The sequence below is a fragment of the Saccostrea echinata genome, unplaced genomic scaffold (genome assembly GCF_033153115.1).
Source record: "Saccostrea echinata isolate AGI-Se365-2 ecotype Australia unplaced genomic scaffold, CSIRO_AGI_Sech_v1 ptg000056l, whole genome shotgun sequence".
NCBI lineage: Eukaryota > Metazoa > Mollusca > Bivalvia > Ostreida > Ostreidae > Saccostrea > Saccostrea echinata.
Genome location: NW_026889805.1, coordinates 18,421,135 through 18,442,781, shown reverse-complemented (window position 1 = coordinate 18,442,781; position 21,647 = coordinate 18,421,135). Strand labels below are relative to the sequence as shown.

The 21,647-nt window shown below is 32.7% G+C and overlaps 1 protein-coding gene across 1 annotated transcript; it reads right to left on the bottom strand.

Annotated features, from left to right (window-relative positions):
- Positions 1-3,619: 3,619 nt before the first annotated feature.
- On the bottom strand, positions 3,620-17,873 carry LOC133172975 (zinc finger MYND domain-containing protein 19-like). Its single transcript, XM_061307845.1, has 7 exons — positions 17,704-17,873; positions 14,498-14,557; positions 11,382-11,488; positions 7,596-7,797; positions 6,340-6,409; positions 6,041-6,140; positions 3,620-5,775 (listed from the first exon to the last, which is right to left on the bottom strand). The coding sequence occupies exons 1-7, from the start codon at positions 17,752-17,754 to the stop codon at positions 5,670-5,672; spliced, it is 696 nt and encodes a 231-aa protein (XP_061163829.1). The 5' UTR covers positions 17,755-17,873; the 3' UTR covers positions 3,620-5,669.
- Between the last annotated feature and the right edge of the window lie 3,774 nt (positions 17,874-21,647).

Here is a 21,647-nt window from a genome sequence, read left to right as displayed (position 1 = left end):
TACATTAGTTTCAGCTTTTCTGGCCCAATGGTTCTTGAGAAGAAGATTTTTAAAGATTGTTTCTATATATTTCAATGTAAAACTTGGATTCCCTATTGTGGCCCCGCCCTACCCCCGCGGGTCATGATTTTAACAATTTAGAATCTACACTACCCCAAGATGCTTCCACATTAGTTTCAGCTTTTCTGGCCCAGTGGTTCTTGAGAAGAAGATTTTTAAAGATTTTTCTTATATATTTCAATGTAAAACTTGGATTCCCTATTGTGGCCCCGCCCTACCCCCTGGGGTCATGATTTGAACAATTTAGAATCTACACTACCCCAAGATGCTTCCACATTAGTTTCAGCTTTTCTGGCCCAATGGTTCTTGAGAAGATTTTTAAAGATTTTTTCTATATATTTCTATGTAAAACATTGATTCCACATTGTGGCCCCGCCCTACCCCCGGGGGTCATGATTTGAACAATTTAGAATCTACACTACCCCAGGATGCTTCCATATAAGTTTCAGCTTTACTGGCCCTGTGGTTCTTGAGAAGAAGATTTTTTAACGACCCCACCCTATTTTTGTCTTCTCTTGATTATCTCCCCTTGTGAGGGGACTTGGCCCTTCATTTTAACAATTCAAATTCCCCTTCACCCAAGGATGCTTTGTACCAAGTTTGGTCAAAATTGGCCCAGTGGTTCTTGAGAAGAAGTCAAAAATGTGAAAAGTTTACAGACGGACGGACAGACAGACAGACGGACGGACGGACGACGGACAAAATGTGATCAGAAAAGCTCACTTGAGCCTTCGGCTCAGGTGAGCTAAAAACACGTGTTTGGTGTTTATGAAGAATGGCGTTGTAAATGTGTATCTAGAATTTTAATTAACAAATCTGGATTAAACTGATGCTATCTTTCAAAAAAAAAAAAAAAAGAAGCAATGCAAGAGTGTTCAAGCCCTTTAAAGTTAGGCCAATGATTGATACAGGTACTGCAAATCATGAAATATATGCGACGTATTATTTTCGCGAGATAGTTATTTGGTATTTACAAACGATATAAATGATAAATGAGAAAATTCATCTTTTCCATCATTTAGGATACTAGTAAGTAAATATCATTAATTATCAAAAAACTTCATCTAAAACTTGTGTTCCTGCTAAACTGCAATCTTTGAACTTTGAGTTTAAAGCTGGACACAACTTGTAAATAGGCATACGCCATATTAGTTTTCCTATCTCCGACATCAGCACTTGGGTATACTCTTCGCAATCCTTTCTTGTCACGGGTTCCTGTGGAATGGACTACATGCGTCGTGATTGTTATCTTACATTAAAATGTAACTGTGCTTGCATTTTATTGCAGTTACGTGTATTTGTGTTTGTTTATACTGTAAGACCTGTTAAAGGACTTATCGCATGTTTCTAAACTATTTGAAATCAAAAGCGTAAAACGTTCCTTATAACCACAGTTTATAAATTTTGTGTTTTTGCTGCAGATAAACCGCGGTAATTAACCAATTATTGACTCAAATGAAAACCCCTGAATTAAAAATCTAAGTTAATTAGATAGCGATCACGTGACCCTGTGACGTCAAAGGCGACAATGGCTGATCACCTCTACTGTTAATCTTACTAAAATATACGCGATACAACATGAATATTCTGCATTGTGGACGACCATTTCACTGATGTTATCGATATGAAATTGAATATCCAACCTTATATTTTAAAATTGTCATCAAGAAAAAATCTGAAAAATCTGTTAACATTGTAAAAAATAGCAGCGACGATATCGAAGGAGACGCGGCGAAGACGAAGAAACTCGCCATCACAATACAATTTGATTTGTCATCTTATCACATGTATTAACTTCATTGATTTACAAATTTAATATTATATAACTGTTATTCTTCGTTTTTAGCATAACATTAATTTACTTATGTTTTGTAAAGGATGGCAGTCTTGAAAAATAATTTTCCGATCACGAAACATTCGTCGATAACTCCGTAAATAGTTTATATATTCTCATCTCTCTATCACTGAATTGTCGCCTATGACGTCAGAGCAGTATTTCGCCGAAATCCGACAGAAATATGCATATTGCCGTATCTGAATTTCAACTTTCAATATCTCTTAAAATATGCTTTCAATAACGTTTATTGTATTCAGTATTTTAACAAACAAGGTTGTAGATAATATTTTTCATAAAATCACGATTTTTGAAAGATCATGCGATAAGTCCTTTAAATGATGCAAGTTTCTTTGGCAACTTTCTCTTCTGCCGTGGAAAAAGCACCCAGTTACTTTTTGTCTCTATAGAGAGTTTTTACAATGGCTATGTAGAATAGGTCCGTCCACACCAGTGAAAACCGATTACACTGAACGCAAACCAAGTAGACGGAATATATGGGGTACAGCTAACGGAAAATGCAGAGTAATACGGCGGACATAGATCTCTGCCTTTTACAAATCGTGTTCAGCTTTAAGCTACAGTTACTTCCTTTAAATTTTGTGGAATATAGCAAGGAATGTTCCGAACCAAGAAGAGACGAAAGGGTTGATAGTGCAAAATTAACGCTTAATATCTCAGAAAAATTACCGTACCTACAGGGCAAATAATAATTGTTACACCAAATAAATAAATATACGGTTCTGGACAAAATAAAGAAAAAGCTTCTGTCGTCCGAGGAATGGCAAGGACTGGGGCTTGAATATTCACATCAAAGAAAGAATTTTTCACCAACACAGAATCCCCCAGCCATTGCTCGGACCAAAGTATGCCAATTCTGATGGGTTTGTGAGAACATAATTTGGCGGTTAGGTTCGTAACACTTAACAATGAACACCTACCCCTAACCTTTCAGAAGTATTAAATACACAATTGCGAACTACACCTAAATAAAATATTTAGCAGAGAAATAGATTTTAATAGGTTTAACTTTATACATAACACATAAAAAGATTAAAAGCTCAATTCATAAATGAAACACATGAAAGTTTATATATACTTGTATTTTATGTAACTAATTATACCAATACACTCAATACATAGAATACATATCATATCCTGCAAGTATATAGTGTTCAGTTCTATGGAGACAGACTACGATGTGATATTAAAATTGATTTACCATTTCATAAAATGCCAAAAACCATCTTATGGTCATAAAATGCCAAAAACCATCTTATGGTCAATTAGCCTTCATTACTTATAGCCAATACATTGCCTATTCCTGGACTGTTAGCCCCCCCCCCCCTTTTTCATCTTAGAAACTTGCTTTTTAAATAATTTAAATAAAATTTTCAAATCTGTAAAATGCAAAGCCCTTTACTTTGGCATGATTGAAATACACATAGTTGCACTTTTCTATGAAATAATTTGAGAATGGCTATACACAAAATAAATATGGTGGAGATTATTAACATAAAGTGTTTTAATAAACATTAAGTTATAACTAAGAAATTCAATGTTCTGCCTGATTTGGTACTCCACTTTACACACACACCTTGTAGTTTCTATCTGTGTTAATAATGGGTGCATGCAACTACACTCAGAAACACAATGCTGTTCTATTATGTAAAGAGAATGAATGATCAATCATGTGGAATGTTAATTTCAAAACAGAAAGCAAAATGGACCTGTAAAACGGTTAGTTTATTCAAACTGTAAAAACAAACAAATCAAATATGTTGTAGATATCTTGACTATAACTATATTGCACTGTTAATCATTAAAACAAATCATAAATGTATATATAATAATTATTAGTTTGATTAGTGACACAACACAATAATGCATGCTGGGAAATAAAACAAAATCATGAATATTCATGAGGATATGCAGAAATGACATTGGGAGCTATCATATCATATTAATCAGTGGCAACTGGAAAGTGGCAATTGAAAAGCTTGCTAGTGGTTGATTATGGAATAGCGAAGCATATCCCATAACAGTTTTTTTTTTTTTGCTGCAATAAAAACATGAAATCAAATATCATGACTAGAGATCTATGACTTGGTGTCAAAATACTAGTGACATTACATGATGCAAGAAAAGTGGCCAAATTTGCTTGATATTCCAAATTCCTTTATATTCAAATATTAAGATAATGCCTTTTCAAAACTCTTCTAAACCAAGAGTGTCTCAAGCAAATTCAGTCTGAATGAAATATTTCTCTTAAGATAGGAGAACAAAAATGCAAATGTCCACAATAGATAAAAACCACTTCAGGACGGAGAAGTAAAAATACATGCATATCAAACATTTATGAAAATTAGCTAAGCTAAATTGAGAAAAAAAATAAATCAATTTAAAAAATAATGAAATATCTTTGTCAATTCAACATGTATCAATTTTCAGATTTCTTTTGATGAAGAAATTGACTTCATTGGCAACAAATGAAAAAATTTAAAAGACTATCTAAAGGGAATGTACATAGTTGGAATGGTCTGAGTTCTATAAATATAAAATATGCAATGCTGATTTTGAATCTATTATAAAATCAATTACAGTATTTCATTAAGACAAGATTAGTGGCACACAAGTTAAAAAAAAGCATTTTAGTCTCAGATGGCACCATATTAGTATACATACATGTATGTAACCGTTTCAATGCGTAGGAGTAAATGCTAAATAGAAAGTGTAACATATTAAAAGCACTCCAAAAAAATTAAAAAATTCAAAATTAAACAGGCTATAAAAAAGAAAACATTTTGCCATAAACTTATTTTCCTTATCAAATCTTTGTTGCTTTTTTGGTACAATTAAAATAAGAAGAAACTAAAAGACAAAATAAATTCATAAAAAAAAACCCACAAAAAAATCTAGCACTCCTTCAGTACAATAACCAGTATATTGTGTGCTTTTTGATGGAGTGACTGTAAAATTGTTTACTCTGTAGAGGCTTTTGTCACCAATCCAAGAAAATGAAATATAAACTAATTCCAGGTATCCAAAAATATCAATAGAGGTTTTTTAATATTAAAAACTGGTGGTGAATTCTGGCCCCCACAAAAATAAATGATTTCACAGAATTTATGACTAGGATAGCACATTTTAAAACTTTATAAAATACTGTTGTTCTACATGCTGAATTCAAAATAAATATATAACAATATGACAATGGAATGGTCAAAGGGAATAAATATGTCAAATTCTCTGCAAACTAACAACATACACACAAAACTCTAAAAGCTTATCTCTGCTACAGAGAATAACGAAAATTATCCACCCAAACAGTGACTCGGACAGGACACACAGAGAAGACAAAGCTATTCCCAGATAAACTTATTTTGGAATTTCTACATCAATATTTAAACTGAATTTTTCACCAAATGATTTCTTTTTAAGAAAATGTTAATAGCAATCCTTGAAATCCATTGATTCATACGCTTAAGTAAATGTACACTAATTTGTAGAGAATTCCATTATGTAAAATTTCATTAAAATAAGTTCTAGAAAAATTTTAAAAAGTTAAATTGATACATGTATGTTCAAACATACAAAAAAAAACTTTCAAAGCTGAGAAATATTGTGATTTCTAAGTGTTGTATAGTGTGCACTCAAATACAGTCATGCTCATTCAAACTTTCATAATCTGGATTTTCTTTCATTCAGACTTTGTGTTGATTTTAAATTTCTCTCATTCAGTCTTTTACTGCCTGGACTTTCTTTCATTTATGCTCTATCTATCAATGCTTTCTTCTTGTAGTGGGAAAAAGAGTTTTCTCTCTTGACAAAACTTCTTGTGAATTGGCCAGTCCATCTGTTGACAATATGCACCACAATATCTGAATATTAAATAAAAAGGCAATTCATTAATAACTTTGTGAGATAGAGATCTTTACACTTTACATCATTCTCAAACATTTCTATGCCTTTAAATAACTGTAAACCAACACTCTTAAATGATTTCTTAGCAACAAAGTCTGCAACTTTTATAACAACTTTTGATAAAACTTACCTTTCCTGTTATGGTCAGGCACCAAGATTTAAATATACATTTATAAAATTAAATTTTATTTAGCAGTTCCTCAAAGAGCTAATTTGACATACCTCACTTCTTGACAACGTCCACAGATGCTAAATTCCTTAACTCTCTTCTCCATATTTGTACAGGGAGGGTAGTGGCATTCATAATAAACACATACTTCATCTGAATTGGAAAAAACAATGCTTTATACCATGTATACTTCACATAATTTTGAAGCCAAAACATTCATTTCTAAGTTTATTCATTTCCATAATAGTCATAATATTATATGAGAATTGTGGTGTTCTCTTTTTCTTTTCTTTTTTTTTAATAACAAAACTTACAATATTAATCAGTAATTCATTTTGAATTTCTAACTTACCCTGGTCTACATGAATATTTTCTCCATTGGGACTGAACTGTTTCGTGTAGACATGTGTAGTGGGATAATGCTAAAAGAATTTTAAAGCTTTAACATTCTATTTCTGTGGAGATAATTCAATACATTACCATCTGAATCATTTAAACTATTTTAAAACAAGTAAGTATTCTTTATATGTTAACAAACATATTCAAAGAATTGTGGACCCCCACTTTCAGTGTCTTAGTGGGTGGAATGCAATTATTTATGTCAAACTGTTCCCAACTTGTCTATTTGTCCTGTCTTGTTTGTCCATCATACAAAATAGATTTTTTTTTTAATTAATAAAAGTTATGGCCAAGATTAAAGTTTTTTTTAAAAACTGCATCAAACTTCAAGATCAAGATCATGAGGTCAAATACATAAAACAATCCAAAAGGTCTTGTCACATGTAATGCGGCTATGCCCATGTGAAAAAAATAAGAAAGCCTTGTCTCTTCTAGAGCAAAAGTTACAGCCTAAGTTAAAACTTCAAATAAGTAGGTCAAACTTCTAGGTCAAGTTAATAAGTCAGATATGATGTTTTTTTTTTGAAAGGTGTTGTCACAGGTAATACACATGTCAAATATGAAAGCCTTATCTTCTCTCATTCAGAAGTTATGAGGTTAAACTTCAGGCCAAGGTCACATGGTCAAAAACCATAGTACATTCTGAAAGGCCTTTAGCAGGTAATGCACATGTCAAATATGAACACTCTATCTTTTCTCATTCAAAACTTATCATCAATGTTAATATTTTTAAAAAGTATGTCAAACTTCATGGTCAAAGGGTCAAAAATCATAGCACATTTTGAAAGGCCTTGTCAAACTTAATGCACATGTCAAATATGAACACCCAATCTTCCCTCATTCTAAAGTTATCACTAATGTTAAAATTTTTGAAAAGTAGGTAAAATTTCAAGGTCAACATAATGGGTCAAAAACTATACTATATTTGGAAAGTTCTAGTAACATGCAATGACATGTGAAATATGAAAGCCCCATCTTTTCTTATTCAAAAGTTATGACCAAGGTTTAAATTTTTGTGACAGATGGACTGACGAATGAGAATAAATGTCCCCTCTCTTTCACATAAGCAGGGGACAAATAAAATTTAAAAGGAATACAATATACATGTTATATACATACGGTATATAAAATGCAGCTGTGCCTGTAATAAGTATTTCAGCAATTAAAAGTGTTAATCAAGAGAGAAAGGGATTTCAAGAAATAACTTACACATTCTAAAGGGGCAATTTGGAGCTGTTGGACTGCCATCCAGTACAATGAGTGCTCCCTGTTCTTTGTAGAAGGGAGATCCTCATAAACAAGTTGTGTATCCACAGGAACCAACATGAGGTTCTCCAGGCGATTGTCCACTGTCACCCCATTCTTGTGTACCACCTTCCATCCAGATGCTATACCTCCTCGATGTCTTTCCCTGAAAATATCAGAAATTTAAAAATTCTGTATTCTTCTTTCCATTATTTATACATGTACTAATGAATAAATATATGTAACTATACTGGAAGATGGAAGCTCTCACTAAACATCTTTTAAATAAAGTACATTTAAAGCTCAATATTGTCATCCCTTTGCGTAACTTGTGTAATACATGTAATCTTGATTTATAATTTAATTTTTAGTGCCTTACAGATCAGTCTGAATTATCACTTTCTTAGAAAGGTGCAAGTTAAACCAGTCTTGTCAATGTAGGTCATTAATTAATATTCAATAATATTTTTTGTTCCTTACAGATTCCTATTCATATTTGATTTCAAAATTCATTTTCTGATGAACTACCCCTGACCAATAGGAGTTTGATTTTTCATCAAGTATCAACGAGCTAGGTTGCCACATTCATATGGAAAACCATCCTCTTTAAAAGATTTTAATTAAAGATGTCACATAAACTGTTCAAATAGAACATCATAACATCCTTGTCTATGGCTGTCTAATGATGAAGAAACATTTCACAGCTTGTTAATTTACCTGGAATTTAATGAACAAGCTGAAAATTTAAAATATAAAGGTGACTCGAGATCTCTCAAAGTTCAAGGGACTTTCAAAAACATTTGAGAGATAGAGGTTTTAGAGATTAAAAGGGGGGGGGGGGAAAAATCAGTAATTTCAGTTCAAATCATTATGGTTTTATTGTAATGGGTATGTTTACCAGAATTATTCATGTTGAAAACTCATTCATATTTTACTGATGATTCACTTGCTTTCAAACAACAAAAATAGTATCTTGACTAAATTAGAAAAAAAATAATCTTTCAGTTTCAGTATTTATTTGTAGTATGCTCAGATAGTATTTGGACCTTCCCCTAGTTCACTGGGTCCTACAACTGATTGCTTTGGTACCTCTGTTCAGTTATTGAGTTGGAATTTTGTACAATGGTTGCCTAATTACTGTGATTGTAGAAATACAAAAAATGTTCATAACTTATGAGATATATTATGACATGCCTCTAAATTAAATTCTCAAAATCATCATCTTGTTATCCATGCAAGTCCTAGGTCTTGGGTCAAGAGATCAGGAGTAAATTTGCTTTGTTATTATACTGAAGAAAAAATGGGACCTGAATCTAGGAACTATATATTCTAGTAAAATAATACCTATTGTAGAATTAGACACAGGAGAGATAATCCATGATGAAGCACAAATTTTAGAAGAAACAAAGAAATTTTATTAGATCAAGAACTTTCAGTTGAGAGATCAGAGTTGGAGCCATGTATATAATAATAAATAAATTATAAATAATGTACTTTAGAAATGTTCACTAGGGTTTGAACTTAACATTCCACCAGGTATATGCAGGCATATTTTTCATGTTTAATGATTTTTAAAATGATCATTTCTGTAATCAAAATCTGATGTTACACCACAAAGCAATTACTTTGTAGCATGTCTACTGATCATTTTCTTCCATGTTTTTACAGCAACTGAAAATTTAACTACTGAACCACCACTCACAAGTAAACAGCAGTTTAATTAACAATCTCTCAAGCCTGGGCCATTATCTCGATTGATCTATGACAATCCACTCTAACACACAGAGGAAGAGAAGGCTAAATGCTTATTGATTCTACACAGGAGTGTCTCCAATAATCTTAATTGATTAAAACAAAGTGTTTTCTGTATACAGCTTATGAACAAACTGCTGCACAAACACCCCTAGATGAACCAGTCTCATCGTTTAAGACTGTTATTATATTTTTTTTTTTAGATACAATGAAACAGTATCAGATTATGGGAAGTAAAACAATCTTTCCTAAATAAGCTATTTCTTGTGCACATACAAATTAGGATGTGTTTACACGAGTCAATTTGTAATTCTCAACTAAAAAGCTGCCAATTCAGTCTATACACACTTCTAATAACCAGCTAGATACATGTTTAAAGAAGTGCTAGTCATATTGTTCAAATTCCTTTCCATGAGATTAAGCATTTTCCCCCCTTCTAAATGTATCAGATTTAAGTGACTGTTTTGTCATTTAGTTTATCTGCTGTCTTGTTTATCTCTTCTTCAGTATGTATATACATGTACATGTATATATATATGAACTTTAATTCTTAACATGATGCTGGTATGACTGTAAAATTTCATTGGGGCTCTTTCTTGCAAACAAAATTTCCTGGATTATAGTTTCTATTATCTGCAAGGCATAGAACATCCTATATATGTACACTGACAGTCATTGTATACAAAGAAGATTATATCAAGGAAGAAGGAACTTGTGCTACTGATGTAATACACATGTATACTGACTGATCCATTTCATTTAGAGACACTGTTATCTTGCAGTGTCCAATACCTCATCACATCCATATATAACAGTATTTACTAACACTGATTCATTTTGTGTTGTGTAAATTTTTAGCCCTGTCACCACTAACCTACTGATATTTAATGTACATATGTTCATGTATATATGCTTAATTAAGAGGCCCAAGGCCCTTGACAGTCACCTGAATATCACCTTTTTTACAGGACCTTTTTTCCTTCTTGTTTTACAATTATTCCCAATGGCAAATCTTAAATTGCCTTTTTTCCTTGTCGCCATTGAAAAACTTCACAATTTAAAACAGAGAGCAAAGCATGGTGGAAAACTCAATTAAAGCTATATTAAGAAAACAAATCAAAATAATACCAGAGTTTTTGTTTGTGATGAGCTATGTTTGTAAAATACAGCGGCATTATGATTTTATTTTAACAGTGATCCACCAATTAGCATTCTATTTGAAATACATTCACAATGTTAAGATAAATTTTCCAATACCATAGCTAATGCACCATCTTCCATAATTGGCAATGTAACTTTTTTTAAATCAAAAAATATGTTTAACTGTGGTAACACTGTGCCACAATAATGCCCTGTTCACATGGAGAGTTTAATTCGCAGTAAATTAATGCGAAGTAAACTAATGCGAATGAAACTAATGCGAATTAAATTGCGTTCACACGACAGCTAATGTGAAGTAAACTAATGCGAATTAAATTTTTATTTCTACAATAAGGCTATTCAGTAAGGCTATTATGACGTCATTTTGCGAATCACGTCACATTGTGCCGAGCAGATACATTTGACCACTGATTTGACATAATGTCATAGTGTCTGTACACATTTTAGTGATTATCATAATTTTCCTTGTTTTCCACTCAAAAATAGCACAAGTACCTATATCTGACCATCGACATGTGGCCTGTGACTTAATGCTGCCCTTACGCATGCGTCAAAATTTAATTCGAATTAGCTTCGCTTAGCGTTCACACGGAGCTAATGCGAAGTAATTTAATGCGCAGTAAATTAATTCGAATTAAACTAATTCGCATTAAATTCTCCGTGTGAACGCGATTCAAATTTAATTCGCAGTAACTTACGTTTAATTCGAATTAAACTCTCCGTGTGAACAGGGCATTAAATTTGAAATGATGGAGAACCCTGTTATCACATCTCAACTTCTATTGTACATCATTCAAAGCAACCATTTAATATTATACATGTACTAATAAATATTACCATAGGAAATCATGTAGAAATCGCCCCGATTCCTTCCCTTTCAATAAATTGTATGTGTAAGCAAAGATATTGGCACCATTTCCATCTGGATCAACTTCAACTCTGGCCTGAAAAAAAGAAAGAAATTTTTAAATACTGTAATTATAAACATCCTATCTTTTTTTACTAGCATGTACAAGTTTGTGAATTAAATAAATCTGGCTCATAGCTGAAAGGTTTTCACAAACTAAATATCATTTAATTTTATTGTGGCCCATTCTACCCAATGCATCATGATTTGAATATATTTTGAATACACTACGTAATGAAGCTTTCCTACAAGTTTAAACCTTTGAGGCCCAGTGGTTTTTGAGAAGGTGCGAATAAAATTTTCAACATTTCTTAATTATCTCCCCATGAAAGATAACATGGCCCTTCCTTTGTATAAACTTCAATCCCTTTCACTCAAGAATGCTTTCTGACAAGTTTGGTTGAAACTGGCCCAATGGTTCTGCAGAAAAAGATGAAACTGTGAAAAGTTTACTACAAAAAAACAACCGACAAGACATATTTTGATAAGAAATGCCCACTTGAGCCTCAAGTGAGCTAAAAAAGACTATTTTGAATTTGAACTGACTGTTTTAAGTCATTATTTCGAACTTGATGGGACCAAGAAAATACTTTCGATATCTGAGGGTTTGAGATATCCAGGTTAAAATACTTAAGAAATAAGAGCATGGGACTTTAAAATCACTTTGACATATCCATGGTATTCGAGATATCCATGTTTGAGATACTGAAGTTCAACTGTATATATGTTTTTGTATTACTTAGACATATCATTTCACACAGTTTTATAATGATTTGAAATAACTGTTCTGAATTTTTTTGTGAAAATGCAACTTCTCCCCGACAGACAGGAGTACAGACAATGAACACAGTGTTCCCTGTGTGTCTACCATCCTATGCAGAAGACATAAAAACATTATATAAACTATAGGTACTGAGTGAGCTTACAAAATAATACCCTCCTTCTGCAGTTTTTTTTTAAAAGTGTGCCCTTTCAAAAGGATGATGTGACATAACTGCTATCTGGGGCCCCTTTTTCTACGACGAATTATATTTAATCTACAACGAATTTGATAGTTTTCAAACATGAGTGAATAAATACAACGCCTTTTGAATAGTTGAAATAGTTCCGACACATTTTTAATTATAAAGATTACTGCATTATCTATGATTTTTCAGACCCTATGACAGCAAAATTCGGCCTGGTTTGTGACAATATGTTCTTTCATGAAAAGAGAATAGGCGGGTCTTAGTACAATAGAGGGATATGCATGTCCGAGGAATCTACCTTATATGGCTATTGTTATTATTTCGCACATAGTCGCTTACCGAGAACAATTGTCCAATCCGATGACAGAACGACAAAACATGCTGGTTTACTACATGTTTACATTTTATCACAGGCACGTGGTTTAGGTCAATTTACACATTACCTCTACTACATTTCAATTTTTTAATGGTCAGCCAAGACTAGTTATACAAAATAATACGCATGGAACCTCAGTGTTTACCGTTTTTGGTTAAGAAATGCACATTAAACTTCTATTCACTGATTCTCGGGAATACGTGTAGACCTAGCGAATTGCCCATCAAACGCTTTACAAACTTTGAACTATGTATATTTATAAATCAACTGTTTGTAATGTGAGCTGGGAAATTGTAGATCCGTGTCTAATTTCTGACTCAAATGCATAAAAAAATTGTTTATCGGAAAGCAAGTAAAAAACCACCTTTCTTCCAAGCATAAAATGTCCTTAGTATTTTTGTGGTACTCACTAGTAATGCAACTCATTTAGCTGATTGGTCAGTTAGAAAGTATCGCCAGTGCCTCGATTTGCATATGAATTTATTCTTACGTCAGAAAAAATAGTTTCTTCGATCTGGTCATAATGGGAAAGGCCAGCTAGATTTTAAAATTTTTTTAAAAACAGCATGTGAGCGCAGTTAGGTACATTTTTCTCCTTTCACATATAGGTAGATTTCAATAAAATACAGTGATCAGCCAAAGGAGAAAAATGTACCTACTTGCGCTCGTATATTTTAAGGGGTTCAAAGAGTGGGGCGGGGCCAAAATTCAATGGGAATTGGATGTAAACATGGTACTCCTACTCAGAATAAAGACATATATCTTCCAAATTATGTTTCTATTTTCGGTAAAAGTAGTATTTTATGAGGGTAAACATGTCAGTGATTAAGTGCATGCAAAAATTAGAGTAAAATTTATATATTTAAATTTTTGTCAATTTACCGGGGGCCGTATGTCACATCATCCTTTGCAAATGTAAACTTGAACTTACCAAAAACACCTTGGTTAAAAAATGACTTATCCTCTGGTCACAAGTAACCTTTTGATGATAATATGGACATCCAATATTTCTCCATTAAACAATTGGAGACCTGTCATGAATCTAACACTTTTTATACCAGTGAAACTTGTCACAATGAGCAAAGGTCAAGGTTATGACATATCCTAAGGTCATAAACAATCTCTTTACCAAACATGAGCTTCCAATGATTCTCCAATACAAAGTTATAGCCCAGACAAGAATTTTATACTTTTTCTGTCAGTGACCTTGAAAATATCAGAATGACTATGGGTCAAAGTCATGACAAATAAACAATCTCTGTACCAAATATGAGCTCACAAAGATTCTCAATTACAAAGTTTTAGCCCGAACAGAATTGCAGACAGACAAAGTGATTCCTATAAATCCCCCTAAACTTGTTTGCGGGGGCTATAAAAACGTTATCACTCCAAATCATCCCTACTATAAAATTTCCAACCTTTGCATATGAACAGATTCTATTAATTTTGCCAAGACTGAAGTATGAACAATTTCCTAGCTGATTCAAGAATTGCATTGATTGGATCCTAGTAACAAACACTGCTATTTATTCTGGATTTAAAACCTTGATAAAAAAAAAAAAACACCAACCAATCTATCTGTTCGAACAGGGGCTTTAAGATTTACTGTACAATATCTTAAGCTTATTCTATTATGAAAAAGAAAATTGCCACCACCCCCCCTTAAAAGTGAAAAAGTGGTATTTGATATAATATCTCTTACCTCAAATGCATACTGGTTGATGAGACCTATATCTCTTTCATCAAGAAGTGCAAATTTTACCTGTATGTATAAAAAAAAAACATTAAAAAAAACATACTCAGTAGATAGGAAATTAAATCACTGCCTTGCAAGTAATGTCAGGAAATGTTATTTGATTAATTAATATTCAAATGATATTTCTGCTATTTTCTGTCAACTTTGCTTTGCACCTCATAACCTTAATAAACTGAAAACCTAAATGGAATAATTTTTAAAGATCGAAAGTAAACATAATTCCTTTACAAACTTTTACTTCCCATTTTCTCTTTCTAATGATGAATGTTACAGTACATGTATATACCAACAGTGTATATACAAAATGTATGTCTAATGTAGGTTTATGAACATTTATCAACAATGAAGTACAATCATCAGTGCTTACAACCCCTAATTTATCTTCAAGTATTAACAACCTTTTATGTCTTGTTAACAGTTTATCATGTAGTTCATGCATAATAGTGACAGCATCATTAGCACCATCAAAAACACATCATGTAGGAGTTAATAAATCATGCCTCCTACAATCAAGGAAAGTGGGACATGTATAGGTATAGGTATACTTCATTAAAATACTACAAGTATGCAGGCTTTTCAAAATCTGCTGGTACCTAGAACTTTTACCCGGCTGAAATCATGACTGTACTGGTCAAAATATTCCTTGGAGAAAAATGTGATAATATATATTTAATTAAAATCACTTCTACATGGTACCTCCTATTTTTGTAAAAGTACCACCTGCTTCTAATCTTTTTGAAAGCCCTAGTGGTTATATATTGTATTTACTGATATCATCTTCATAATTAACATGATTAAGGTTATACTAAGATTAACCTCCTGAACACACTGAGGGTAATAAAAACTCTTCTGTACATATACATGATATAGGTATATCTCAAATGAGCACATCAGACTGACTCTTTAATCATTATTCACTGCGACCTTATAATTTTATAAGACTAACACTTCATGTTCTATACACAAGTGTATTGAAACTGCAACATGTGAGGTTTAAATCAATTTTAAGTTTATCACTGTAAAAAAAAAAAAAAAATCAAAAACCAATTTAAACCACCTGAATATAATCATTAATAATTATTTTTTCGTTCTTATTTTATTTAACTTTGTCTGGAGGGTAACAACACATGAACCATACACGTTATCTATGAATGTCTGCGAGGTTGTCCTACACCTGTTGGACAATATCAATAATTCACCATCTTTATCAGGAAATGGGGTTTTAGATAAATTAACAATGGACACAGATTAAGTCTCATGTTATATCATCTGACCCACCATTAATAAGCTTGCTTTAGATAAGATGTAATCCCCACATAGTGTTATTAAACACAATCAACAGTACTTGTACTTGGGCTTATTTTGTACATTCTAGTGATACATGCTCTTTTTCCAAGTTTATTTATCAAATAAATTTCTTATCAGCCCTGTCTGATACACTGTTTAAAAAAATTCACAAGATCAGAATTTGATTGTCACTGAGATGCATACAACTATATCCTCTTTCGAAAGTGCTCTAAGATTTAACTGTAAAAATAAAAATAAAATAAATCAAAGCATACTACTTCTTTCAAATGTTTAAGCCTGATCATCTCAATTTGACAATTTGAACATTTTACATTGTCACAGCAGTGTGTGCAAGCAAGAACATATTTTCTGGAGAAAATTGTCACCTAACAAAAGCGATTGTTTGGTGTATAGAAAGTCCTCCCTTGTTTAATGGGCTGGTAGATTTTTGTTGGCAATATCATTTAATCTGTCGATATATTGTATCTGAAGTGCAGTGAACAGATCCAAGTTAGACTTTTAAAACAAGCAGAATTTAACACTGCCCTGTAGAATACAATAGAAACTCCATTACGGTGTAATAAGTGCCCTAGGAAAGTAAATACTCTCTAGAGATCAAATTTATTTTCACATTGTTAAATTTTTAAATTGTTCCTTTCATTTTTGTAAACATTTAAATTTGGCAGATTTTTAATCAATATTTTCATTACTATCTACAATTTTGCATTTCTTAGTAATTTAGTTTGAGATCCACAGAAAATAAACTATTAATATTTTTAATGAAAAATTCTGAAAATGAATGTTGCTATGAAATTCAAAAATGCTGGTTCCCTATTCCCACTTATTTATCAATCCAATGCAGACATTTTACAAATTGCTCTAACATTAAATGTAATTATGCCCTTATGTGAAAAGTGGCAGATGTTTTTCCCTAGGTTTCAGTATACTGTTAAGCCCCTATACACCACAGTCCATTATGTTGCATTATGTGAGCTGTAGATGTAAACAGGGGCAGCTGTCACCATATGCCAACTGCTAAATAACAGAAAGGCCATTTTTTTCAATTTTGTCGATCAGCTGTTACAAATAAGGCCATTTGTGCTAAAAGACTTAAGCCATTATGAACAAAGTAATATCCATGTTTAGATACCATTTGAACTTTCAATCCTCCCCCTTCCATTTCCCCAATTTTTCTGTAATTTAAGGGAAAAAGAGAAAATTCAAATGATACAACTAAATTTTAGGTTTAACTACATATGCTTCAAACTAAGTTTTGTTTTTTTCTTGAAATTTAATTAAACTGCAATAAATATCTATATTGAGGCTTCATTTGTGTCTGAAACAAAGTGTATGACTGAAAATATTTCAAAAGAATTCAGACACTCTCATACAGACTTTAAATCTACTGAAATATGATTTTTAAAACTTTGCAAAATAATTAAGTTTAAATGGCACCTGCAATTCAGCAATTTGTGATTTTCTTAAGTTAGTCAAAGCCAGTCAATCTAATTTCAGTAAGCCTACTTTTGCGAATGACTTTATGCTTTTAACTTCAACAAAATGTTTTTATGACAGTAAATTCTGTTGCTGAGATGGCACAACAATTAATTATGCAAATGTTTCTCTTCTTCATCTGGCCAGGCCGATGTGACAATACTGAATCAAACACCAACATCTGCCATAAAATAACACTTTGTTTCCATTCATATCAAAGGACTGTTTAAAAGAAACAGTGAGTAAAATGATCTCTGGAAGGGAATCAATTACTCAATATAAATTTCGATGTATTGACTAAATGAAATGCATGCGCCATGTTGTTTACTTTCACCACAGGCGCTCTTCACAATCTGTAGTAAATTTCTCACCTTTCCCGCGGCTTTTCCTAAACTAACGATTCCTAACTTTTGACCAGACATTGTTAGGTTAATCCTCTGTTGCCGAGAATCTCCCTGGTCCTGATCTTTCTGCCGTGTGCAGAACAACGTGCGTCTGTCACACCGACTCCATTCTCCCTTTCAGCTATTGTTATCGTCGATGTACCACGTGCAAACAAAACGCATTTTCCCTCCAATGAGAGGTCCGCGATTTACCGTTCCAGTCGAGGTCAGAGGTTATGTTTACATTCTACACGTGACAAATGGGTCGCGTAAGTTTGTCTCGCAGAAAAAACCAAAATCACTAATAGGAATTTCCGCAAAGACGTTATTTAATGTTCATGTTTATAATCTTTGAGTCTTAGAAATAAAGAGGGGAAATGTAGAACGTGTAAAATATTTGCAGAAATTGTACAAACATAAAAACAATCTCAAGTTGTTTCATCATTTTTATTAATCCATGTGTTAAAGTCATTCCTAAACACATTTTTTGTTAAAATATAAATGGCAAGTAAAAATATAGTTTATTCAAACCATTGTCATCATGCAGCGTCCTACATAAGTAGGTCGACAGATCCCTGGTGACATAATTATATTAAACAACAATCACACGAGGGTAAAGTTATTTATAATAGGTTTTATCTCCCAATCCTCATTGAATTTCTTTAATAAAATATATTTTAATTGTATATATATACTGTAGTATACATATGTTGATATTCACAATGTTTCCAGCATTTTCCCAAGCAAATTTAATAGATATGAATCCATCAATCTTATTAAGTTCCCTCACAGTGACCCAGAATTTGGGAGATATGTAAGAAAATGTTGTATGTAAAAGAACATTATATACAAATAATATCACACAATATATCACGAATGAATGAATTACCTAACATGCAGCACTAATTAACAGTTTATTTACCCGGCCAACAGAAATAGTTTAAGCATTGCTCTTACTATAGTTCTTAAGGATAACACATAAACATGTATCTTCCATATAAACTATTATTGCCACTTATTAAATTCAAAATAAACAGAACATCATGAAGAACTTTCTTGAACTCTTTTAAATGTACTACCGTATAACGGGTATTTTCTGCGGTTGGAAATTTTTGCGATTTAACCCCTAAAAGATAGCAAATTAATTTCTGCGTTTTCAATTTCTGCGGTTGCATTATACCGCAAAAAATTATTTACTGGGTATGATCACCAAACTTTAAGAATTATCTGATAGCTGCCATGTTTACGTTTCATAAATTCATTGAGACAAATTGATCAAAGGTGCATGAGAACTGGTATTAAGCTATTAAGCTTAATTAAACTACTATCTTTTAGTTAGTCTTTGTAAAGTTATGTCGAGTCCCCATTGAAATGAATTATTACAGTATCAGTCCACCCAAACAACAATAAAAATCTTTATTCTACATTGTAACAAACATTTTATGTGATCTATTAAAATATTTAAATATATAGATAATTAATGCATCCAAGCCATATTCTAAAAATACACTTATAGTTAATTGCCATCAAAATTAACCTGGTATTTATATTTTAAGCTCAAACAAACAGTTGCATAATCAAGTAACCTAAAGTTGACCGTATACAATCACAGGTGCCATGTGCAATGAGGCGTAACTAATCCTGTCAGTCGTCTGCATTGAGTGAAATTCACGAGACAATCAAGCCACATTGTGTATAAAGCAGTAATTATGGTCTCAAGATAAAACACAAGATTGAAAAAAAGTGTTAAAGAAAGAAAGAAAAGCTAATATGTGTTGTTTGCACCTATCGGAGTTTGGACTAATAATTGCAAAACTCTTTTAGTCATTTACTTGTACATGTTTATCCGTATAAAATAAAGAAATAGGTACAAGAAAAGATGTTTTTGTATAAAATTATTAAATTGATATTATTTACAGGAACGTTTTGATTCAATATGTTTTGGACAAATCCTGACATCTAAAATCTTCGAATTTCGATGACACCCGAATTTTCTCGCTAACGAGGACTTGTCCACTCATGAGTCTGCGGACGCATCGTTTTTAAGAAGGTTGCGTCCCAAATAATTTCGCTGCGTCCAGTACGCAGGTTCTTGCGTTAATGAGAATCCTGTGACATACGCACAACTTATCATACTTGCATGTATAAATATATATCTGAAGAAATATTGAAAAATATTTTGCGATTGTAATTTTTGCGGATTTGTCCTATCCGCAAAATTCCGCAAAAATTGGACAACCGCAGAAAATACCCGTTATACGGTATGTACTAATATAGACTTAAAAGTCAAGAAATTGACTTTAAAAAAGAGAACAATTAAATTTACGCGTATTTTTATTTTTATGCCCCCGGATCGGAAGATCCCGGGGGTATATTGTTTTTGTCCTGTCTGTCTGTTTGTCTGTTGTCAACATTAACCTTGCCCATAACTTTTGATTGGTTGGAGCTATGACTTTCATATTTCACATGTGTATTCCTTGTGACAAGACCTTTCTTTGGGTACCATCATATTTGACCTTTTGACCTTGACCTTGGAGTTTGACCCATTTTTGCAAAATTTTATGAGACTTTAACCTTGGCCATAACTTCTGAACCGTTGGTGCTTGGGGTTTCAAACTTCACATGTGTATTCTTTGTGACAAGGCCTTCCTTTGGATACCAACAACTTTAACCTTTTGACCTTGACCTTGGAGTTTGACCTACTTTTAAAAAACTTTAACCTTGGCCATAACTTTTGAACAGTTGGTGCTTAGGGTTTCAAACTTCACATGTGTATTCCTTGTGACAAGACCTTCCTCTGGATATCAACCACTTTGACCCTTTGACCTTGACCTAGGAGTTTGACCTACTTTTGAAAAACTTTAACCTTGGCCATAACTTTTGAATGGTTGGAGCTAGGGCTTTCATACCTCACATATGTAATCCTTGCGACAAGACCTTCCTTTGGATACCAACCACCACTCTGACCTTTTGACCTTGACCTAGGAGTTTGACCTACTTTTGAAAAACTTTAACCTTGGCCATAACGTTTGAATGGTTGAAGCTAGGGCTTTCATACTTCACATATGTTATCCTTGTGACAAGACCTTCCTTTGGATACCAACCACTTTGACCCTTTGACCTTGACCTAGGAGTTTGACCTACTTTTGAAAAACTTTAACCTTGGCCATAACTTTTGAATGGTTGGTGCTAGGGCTTTCATACTTCACATATGTAATCCTTGTGACAAGATCTTCCTTTGGATACCAACCACTTTGACCTTGACCTTGACGTTCGACTTTTATTTAAAAAACTTTAACCTCCATAACTTTTGAACAGTTGTATCTAGGTCTTTCAAATTTTACAGGTGTATTCCTCGAGACAAGACCTTTCTTTGGGTATCAACATTTTTTATCTTTTGGCCTGGATTTTGACTTGCATTTGAAGAAACTTTAACCTTCGCCATAAGCTGCCATACGGGGGCATCAGTGTTCACAAACACATCTTGTTTTTTTCCTACTACAGGTAACCAATTACAGATTTTCTAACCCATTACCATCGTTCCGACTGAGTAACCAGTTAATCTGTTACAAATTGCCATCCCTAATATATACATATATATAAACCCATTACTCAAGAAAATGTTGCGATTACAGAAATTGAATTTGTTGAAACTACAAAACACAATTGTGTTTGGAATTTTTAAACTAAATCAATGTATATTGATGAAGTACTAAGCTGTAGCTCTCTGGGAAATGAATTTTGACAGACATACCATGTACAGAGCTAAAGATTCATTCTTTCAAAAATCCTTCAGTTTCTGCAATACTTTTGTAGCAAGCTTTATATGCTTAGTCTAGTAAATATTATTTTTCACATTATATGCATTCCCTAGCCTAGCTAAAGCATGGTTCCTGAGATAAATTAAACTCACATTTTTTTTTATTTCTACC

Coding starts and splice junctions, on each gene's coding strand:
- LOC133172975 (XM_061307845.1), bottom strand. CDS start 17,754: ATGTCTGGTCAAAAGTTAGGAATCGTTAGTTTAGGAAAAGCCGCGGGA. Junction 6,141..6,339: donor AAATATTCATGTAGACCAGG/GTAAGTTAGAAA, acceptor TTTCCAATTCAG/ATGAAGTATGTGTTTATTAT. Junction 5,776..6,040: donor GGACGTTGTCAAGAAGTGAG/GTATGTCAAATT, acceptor TTTAATATTCAG/ATATTGTGGTGCATATTGTC.